At 58.0% G+C, this 8,401-nt stretch overlaps 1 protein-coding gene across 1 annotated transcript in view; it reads left to right on the top strand.

The window, feature by feature from the left end:
• Positions 1–8,401, top strand: part of LOC102775001 (tyrosine-protein kinase ZAP-70) — a 16,507-nt gene that overhangs the window by 6,336 nt on the left and 1,770 nt on the right. The window contains exons 4-10 of the mRNA XM_015570024.1: positions 2,922–3,060; positions 3,158–3,245; positions 3,326–3,372; positions 3,575–3,626; positions 4,630–4,822; positions 5,303–5,509; positions 8,145–8,337. Coding sequence (XP_015425510.1) covers positions 2,922–3,060; positions 3,158–3,245; positions 3,326–3,372; positions 3,575–3,626; positions 4,630–4,822; positions 5,303–5,509; positions 8,145–8,337 — 919 coding nt within the window. The remainder of the gene's footprint in view (positions 1–2,921; positions 3,061–3,157; positions 3,246–3,325; positions 3,373–3,574; positions 3,627–4,629; positions 4,823–5,302; positions 5,510–8,144; positions 8,338–8,401) is intronic.

Genomic DNA, 8,401 nt, shown 5'->3' with positions numbered 1-8,401 from the left:
CCAGACAGTCCCGCTTCTCCCGTTTGAGTCTGGGTCCCTAGAGACTCGCCCAGAACTGGAGCTCAGAGCCTGAGCCTCCCTCCTGATTGAAAATGACAACCACGCCCTCAGCCACCAGCCCGCTCCGTGCGCACCTCTGCACCTTTGTATTTTCCGCACTGGGCCTCCTCTGAATCTCGGTTCTCTTTCCTTCTAGTTGAAGAATTTCCCCTCAGCCAGCTTTCCTGTGGTTCTGGGTGATGTCCGTTCCATCTTTTAGTTGTATTTTTGAAGTGGTTGTTCGAGGCAGCAAACTCCGGTGTTTACCTATGCCGCCATCTTAGTTCTCCCTGTTTTCCCACAGGCACTTTTTAAGACTCTGCTTGTGTAATGTTATTGAGGTCCTATTGGCCAAAGCAAGTCATGTGGTCTAAACCAGAGTCACTGTGGGAGAAGGGACTACCCACAGGAGAGGAACGAAGGCAGCCAGTTTGGCAAAGACCACCACAGGATTGGAACGAGGAGATCATAATGGAGGGGATGGGCCTGTCAAACATGAGTGTTTGGTGCTCCTTCTTCCCTCTTGGATTGCAAATTTGAGGGCAGAGCCTGCCCTGGTGCCTCCAGAGCGCCCTCTTCTAGTACGTGGTGAGGGCTGGTACTTGGCCAGGTGGCACCTGTCCTCACCCGGACGCTGCACCCTCCCATCTCGGGTGTGGTGCTTGCCAAGACGTTACCAACATTTGGTCGCACGTCTCACGTACATGTGCCCGCTCCCAGGTGCCAGAGCGCCACGGCTCTCTGGGAGGGTGACGGCTCCCCTGTTGGTGTGGCTGGTTCTTCCCCCTCATCTCGGCTTTGTCCTTTCTGACGTGTGATCTCCTTTCTTTGCATTTGCAGGCTAGGGCTTCCTTCCCTGGTTTCATCTCAATTCCGCTTTTCATCACCTCAGTTTCTGCCTTTCTTCTGTCTTGGTTTTTCTTTCTTTTTCTCTCCTCCCCTCTCTTCCCTTCCTCTTTCCCATATATGGGCAATGATTGCACCATTCCAGTGGTGTTAAGTCTCCCCCAATCTTGGGTTACCTAAGGCCCCCTGAAAGTACCAAAGGATTCTGGGGGAGGAAAGGGGTGGAAGAACTGAGTAGAGCGTGCAGCAAGTAATCTTCTGAGCCCTCAGCTCAGCTTTAAAAAAAAAAAAGTTGTTGGTTTGTTGTTGTTTTTTTTGAAGAGAGAGAGGAAGGGAGAGGGAGATAGAAACATCGATGTGAGAGCTAAACATTGACTGGCTGCCTCCTGCATGTCCCCCTACTGGGGATCAAGCCCACGACCCAGGTATGTGCCCTGACCGGGAATCCGACCAGCAACCTTTCGTGCCCAGGATGATGCCCAACCAACGGAGTCACTCCAGCTGGGCCCAGCTCACCTTTGACTTGTTTCATACCTTAACCTTCCGCGGAGGATGTTTGACAAAGATTCCACTGCCCAGAGGGAAAGTTTGCAGAGTTTTTGCATGGGCACAGCAGAGGCTATGACAGGCTTAGCATTAACCAGTCTGTTGAGATAAGAGGCGTCTCAGGAGAACCAGGGCCAATGGCTTTCAGCACCGAGCGGGTCTACCATGACGACAGGCGCTTTGGAGAGCACGCTGGCTGGAAGGCTCAGAGGCAGGAGGACCAGCTGGCCATGGAGGCTGAGGCTGGAGGAGGTAGCATCTGGGTGCAGTGGAGAGACTGGGGCTGGTGCTGAGGTGCAGAAGCAGCTGGAGTGGTGATGTTCTGAGGGACAGTGACAGATGCTGGGGAAATGTCCCGAGTCCGAAGCAGCTGGAGAGACAGGCAGGGCGTGTTTTGGCAGAAGCTGCCGTGGGTTCTTCTTGTGGTTCCTCAGTCACTAACTGCTTTCTCAGCATGGAGAGAGTTGGGGGCTGGAGGGCAAAGCTGTAGGCACAGAACCTCTCACACAGGTGTGGAGGTCTCGGGGCCTGAGATGCAGGGCGTGAGAGAAAGATGCATCCACTCAGGCCTGAGGGCCACGCCCACCACTGACCACAGAGATGGTACCTAATGCTGTTTGCTGCTAAAGCTGGCTGCCTTTCTGCGTGATTGCAGCTTTTGTGGTTGTGATGATTCAATGTGAAAGCAAACTTGACCCCGGAGAAGGGCCATCAAGAGTATATTGTTAAGTGATTCTTAACCTCTCTGGATGGTCCCCTTCGGGATCTGACAGGAGCTGGACCCCTCCCACACGTGCCCCCACAGTGTGGTCAGTGTGTGCAGGTGTGTGTGGGTAGACATGTTCTCACTGCACAAAGGCACCATCTTTGAGGGGCTCAAAATATCTTTATTTTGGCAAATTTCCAGCAGAGGACAATCAAGGGTCTCATTCTGTCACAGGTTGGTCTGTGACAACAACGGGCGGGTCTGTGATGATGACAGAGTGACTTGTTCTGGTCTGTCCAGAGGTGTCCCATCATCTAGCCACAGGGTTGTGCGTACCTTTGTTGGTCTACATGTGGACATGACTTTCCCTAAGAGAATGGTCCTGTCTACCTGTGTAGACCTGTGTGTCCCCTGTGAGTGGCTTTGTGTCCACCATAGGTGGCCAAAGAGCCCTCCACGGCTGGCCAAGAGTCCCCTGTGGCTGAGTGAGTGTCCCCTGTGGGTGGCTGAGTGTCAGGCCATGCAAGGCTGAGCGGGTGCTGTGGGAGGCCAAGCATTTCTTTGGGAATGGTCACATGTCTGCCCTTGGATGATGGGGTGACACTGTGGTTCCCTCTCTGCTCCCTGACCAGTCTCGGCTCCCCCAGTCCCTGCTGCTTCTCCGTGAGGCTCTGGGGTGCCAAGCCCAGAGGGTGTGTTTGGGGGACCTGGGACCCAGGAGGGGGACACCACGACAGGAGCCCAGGCGGTTGTAGGGGTGACCTGCTCTCCTTGTCCCTGCCAGGCTGAGGCCCCGGAAAGAGCAGGGCACATACGCACTGTCTATGATCTATGGGAAAACCGTGTACCACTACCTCATCAGCCAGGACAAGGCCGGCAAGTACTGCATACCCGAGGGGACCAAGTTTGACACGCTCTGGCAGGTGAGCCGCCCGCCCCCCGGATGTGAGGGAGCAGCCCTGGCGAGGTGCTCAGGCTCCTGGGAGGAAGGAGCCTGGCCCTGACGCCCGCCCCCTGCAGCTGGTGGAGTACCTGAAGCTGAAGGCGGACGGGCTCATCTACTGTCTGAAGGAGGCCTGCCCCAACGCCAGCGCCAGCGCCAGCACAGGTGCCCGGGGCCGCGGGCCACGGGGTGGGGATCAGAAGACGCTGGCCCTCAGCCCCTCACCGCCCTTTCTGTTCCCTCAGGGGCCGCTGCTCCCACCCTCCCTGCCCACCCATCCACGTTCACCCATGTGAGTCAGCCAGCATCTCAGAGTTGGGGTCTCTGGGGCGGAGCTGGTATGGGGGCTATGGGTCCTCTTCCCAGGGCGAGGCTGGGGAACGGGAGGAGGTTTCCCATTACTGTCCCTGGGAGTCCTCAGAGGATATGGGTCTCATGAGGGGCTGGTGCCCTCAGCTTGCGCCCTACTAACCCTGTGGCCTCATGACCTTTAGCCTCAGAGACGGATCGACACCCTTAACTCAGATGGATATACCCCTGAACCAGGTGAGCTGGCAGAGGCGGAGGTGTGTGATGGGTTTGGTGCCAGCTGGTGGCAGATCCCTGGCTGGCGCGGGGTGTGCTCAGGGAGACGGGGGCCTGTCCCGGCCCGAGGCAGTTGGCTTGGTTGACCCTGTGCACACACTGTGCCATCTGCCTGGGCACGCCCATCACGCCCACCTATGCATGTACATGGGTGTGTGCAGATGTGCAGGGGAGAACCCGTGGCTGTGCCTGGATGCCCAGGGCACAGACACACATTTGTTAAGCACCTACTGTGTGCCAGTTACACTCTGAGCTCACTGTGCACATGAGCTCATTGGATCCTCCTGGCATACTATGGGAGGTGGTCACAGTAATTCTCAATTTATAGACGAGCAGGAGGGAGTAACTGTCCCAGGCCACACAGTAGGCAGTGGGGGGCGGGGGGCGAGACTGGACCCAGGCAGACAGGCTCCCGAGGCCACGCTCCTAAAACGCCCCGCTGCTGATGCTCGTGTGTTGGACGTGTAGATGCAAGCCTCCCCATGTATGTACTCAGAGAACATACATGGTTGTGTGTGCACACAGAGGCTCATCTGTGGAGCCCTTTAAACATGGCTGCCTGGTGCCTACGGAGACGCGGGCAGGCACGGACGTAGGTGCATACATGTCAGTGCACACACAGGCACAGGTGTGCACATTCCAGCTGGCATACTAACGGTTACTCAGACAGACATGGGTGGGAGTGTACATGGGTGCATAAGTGTGAACACACAAGGGCACACATGCTTATATGTGCACAGTGATGCACGAGCCTTTGGGGTCCAGTTGGACGTGACCTCCCAGTGCACCCACAGATGGGACCAGGAGTGCACACATGTGCACACACACACGGACCCATGCGCCTGTACATGCTCTAGGCGCCCCTGTGCACGGTACATGCCTTGTGGGCGCTGAGGCTCCCTGCCCTCCCATCCCCTGCCCCCTCCCTCCTCTTGACTGGGAGTTCACGCCTGTGTGTGCCCAGCCCGCCTAGCGTCCCCAGAGAAGCCGCGGCCCCTGCCCATGGACACGAGCGTGTACGAGAGCCCCTACAGCGACCCCGAGGAGCTCAAGGACAAGAAACTCTTCCTGAAGCGCGACAACCTCCTTGTAGCTGACATCGAACTTGGTTGCGGCAACTTTGGCTCCGTGCGCCAGGGCGTCTACCGCATGCGCAAGTACGCCTGCTGGTGCAGGGGGCCGTCCCTGCTGCGGAGAGGGGGAGCCAGGAGGTGACATCAGTTTGCCTGGAAAACAGACCCTGGGGGAGGACCTCGCCCTTGGGGACAGCACCTGAGGGAGTGAGAAGCAGCGTGGGGCCGGGGAGGCAGGCTGGGCTGCAGCTGCTGATCCCAGGGGAGCTGTAGAGGGGCCCCCTGAGCCCCTGCGTCCACCCGTCATTGGATGCAGGCTGCCCAGGGGGGAGTGTACCTATGAATGGAACTGCTCTTTGCAGTGAGGGGCAGTTCCGGGGAGGACTTGGCCGTGCACTGCCCCGCCCGTACTCCCGGCAGCCAGGGATGAGTGCCTGGGTCTGGAAGGGAGATCTGGGTGGCAAACCACAGCGTCCACTACCCAGTCCAGGGAGAAGGAGGCGGGTGGGGGCACGAGGGGCCGGGCAGGGCCGCGCTGACTCGTGTGTGCCTTGGCTTGGGCAGGAAGCAGATCGACGTGGCCATCAAGGTGCTGAAACACAGCACAGAGAAGGCGGACAAGGACGAGATGATGCGCGAGGCGCAGATCATGCACCAGCTGGACAACCCCTACATCGTGCGGCTCATCGGCGTCTGCCAGGCGGAGGCCCTGATGCTCATCATGGAGATGGCGGGCGGCGGGCCGCTGCACAAGTTCCTCACCGGGAAGAAGTGAGCGGGCTGCGGGGCGCTGGGACGGGGGCCATCCTGTCCACTCATGGGTGTGCTCCACTGTGAGCACACACTCACTCTATATTACATATTTGTTTATTGATTTCAGAGAGAGAGTAGAAGGGGGAGAGAGAGAGAGAAATTGATTTGTTGTTCCACTTATTCATGCATTCATTGGCTGACTCTTGTATGTATCCTGACTGGGGATCAAACCTGCAACCTTGGTGTATTGGGATGATGCTCTAACCAACCAAGCTACCCGGCCAGGGCTCACACTCATTCTATATGTTCATAGACACACTCACACCCAATACGCAGCACACCCTGACACGCACACTTATACCTGCCCCAACCGCACACCTGACATGCACACTCATACCTGCCCTCCAGCACACCCTGACACGCACTCTCATACCTGCCCTCCAGCACACCCTGGCACGCACCCTCATACCTGCCCTCCAGCACACCCTGACACGCACTCTCATACCTGCCCTCCAGCACACCCTGGCACGCACCCTCATACCTGCCCTCCAGCACACCCTGACACGCACTCTCATACCTGCCCTCCAGCACACCCTGGCACGCACCCTCATACCTGCCCTCCAGCACACCCTGACACGCACACTCATACCTGCCCTCCAGCACACCCTGGCACGCACACTCATACCTGCCCTCCAGCACACCCTGACACGCACACTCATAGCTGCCCCCCCGCACACCCTGACACGTCATACCTGCCCTCCAGCACACCCTGACATGCACACTCATGCCCACAGGGCAGAGTCTGACCTCCCTGCCGGATGGAGCCCCAGCTCTGCCTCTGACTGCTGTGACCCAAGCAGGCTCTTGTCTGGGTAGTTTCCTCGTCTGCACGGGAGTGGGGATCACAGTACTTCCTCCAGGGCCCTTGTGAGGATCAGATGAGTGGGTATTGATAAAGTGCTCAGCACGGTGCCCGCACTGCGTGTGAGGGCTGGTACTAGCTCCGGGGGCTGTAACTGTCGCCACCCCACTTCTCTTGGCCCAGTTCACGACCCACAGGAAACGAGGTGGACTGTCTCTGACCTAAAGCAGGGTTTCAAACTGCAGCCCATGGCTTGCTTTTGTCCTGCATGGTTTTGCATTTTTAAAGGGTTATAAACAAAAACGCAAACACAGGGACACATGGCAGAGCCCACGTGCAGCCTGCTGAGGCCAGAACATTCCTGTCTACCGGCCATTTACAGAAGAAAACGGCTGACCTCTGACCTAAAGGAATTCGTTTCCTTTGTGCTCCCTCAGCCTCAGGCTCCTACTCTCAGTCTTTCACACGCACCCAGGCAGGGGCCCGCCATCCTCGTGTCGGCCGGCTCATGCATCCAGTCACTGCACGGGTGTTCAGGAAACTTCTCTGTGACAGGGACGTGATCTTGGGATTCATCAGTGGACAAAAGTGGCAAAGATCTTTGCCTGCATTCTGGTTGGAGAAGAGAGGCTTTAAATAATCATACAATAAAGTGCTGAGTATGTCGGGAGATAAGTACTATGGAAAAGGGGTCGGGAGTGTCAGGCTGGGAGGAGAGAAGTGAGAAGGTGAGGTTTGTGCAAACAGGGAGGCAGCCGAGCGCAGCCCCGGGGGAAGGGTTTTAGGCAGAGGGCTCAGCCAGTGCCAAGGCGCTGAGGTGCCCCCAAGCTGGTGCTGCGGAGGAGCAGTGAGGGGGCCTGTGGCTGGAACTGATGTGGGTGGGAAGGTGATGGGTCGTATTTTGCAGGGCCCTGTGGGTGTGGGGAGGGCTTGAACTTGGACCTGAGTGAGATGGGAACCCCATGTGGCTGTGAGCAGAGGAGGACCTGGCTCTTCTGTGGGGAAGACCCGGGAGGGCGAGGGCAGAGGGGACTGTTCCGGTCCAGTGAGTGAGGACGGAGGCTGGACCAGGTGCAGGAGCCAGGGTGGGAGACACAGGAGGTGCTGGAGCAGCGGTTCTCAACCTGTGGGTCGCGACCCCTTTGGCGGTCGAATGACCCTTTCACAGGGTCGCCTAAGACCATCCTGCATATCAGATATTTACATTACGATTGATAACAGTAGCAACATTACAGTTATGAAGTAGCAACGAAAATAATTTTATGGTTGGGTCACAACATGAGGAACTGTATTTAAAGGGCCAGAAGGTTGAGAACCACCGTGCTGGGGGGTCTTGAAGGCAGAGCTGATGGCTGGATGTTGGGTGGGAGAAAGAGCAGCTGAGGGCAGGCTTCTGGCTGGAGCACATGAGTGTGTGTGTGTGTGTGTGTGTGTGTAGCTTAGGATGGTGTTACTGGGGTCCCAGAGTGTGTGTGTGTGTGTGTGTGTGTGTGTAGCTTAGCTTTGTCCTTTACCATCCTTTACCATCTTTGAGATGCCCTCGGGCCCCAAGGGACCGTGGAGGATGCAGACAAATGATTAGTTTGGGAATCGTAGCAGGTGGGTGACATTGGCAACCTGGACCGCAGGAGGGCAGGGCTCCCCTGTGCTCCCCGCTGTGTGCCCTGCCCCTGCCTGGCACAGACAGGTGCTCAGTGAGCATGAGCACGTCCCCAGCTGGGGGTGAGGCGCGGGCTTGGCCCCCGGGGAGCTGGGGCTGCCACACCCGCTGACCGGGCCGCTCCGCCTCAGGGAGGAGATCCCGGTGAGCAACGTGGCGGAGCTGCTGCACCAGGTGTCCATGGGGATGAAGTACCTGGAGGAGAAGAACTTCGTGCACCGCGACCTGGCGGCCCGCAACGTCCTGCTGGTGAACCGGCACTACGCCAAGATCAGCGACTTCGGCCTCTCCAAGGCGCTGGGCGCGGACGACAGCTACTACACCGTGAGCCGCCTGGGCCATGGCGGGGAGGGGGGAGCGGGAAATATCTGTGAGGGGCGGGGTCTCC

The sequence above is a fragment of the Myotis davidii genome, unplaced genomic scaffold, assembly GCF_000327345.1.
Source record: "Myotis davidii unplaced genomic scaffold, ASM32734v1 scaffold1065, whole genome shotgun sequence".
NCBI classification, from domain to species: Eukaryota; Metazoa; Chordata; class Mammalia; order Chiroptera; family Vespertilionidae; genus Myotis; species Myotis davidii.
The sequence above is the reverse complement of the archived record's forward strand: the minus strand, read 5'-3'. Positions and strand labels throughout refer to the sequence as shown.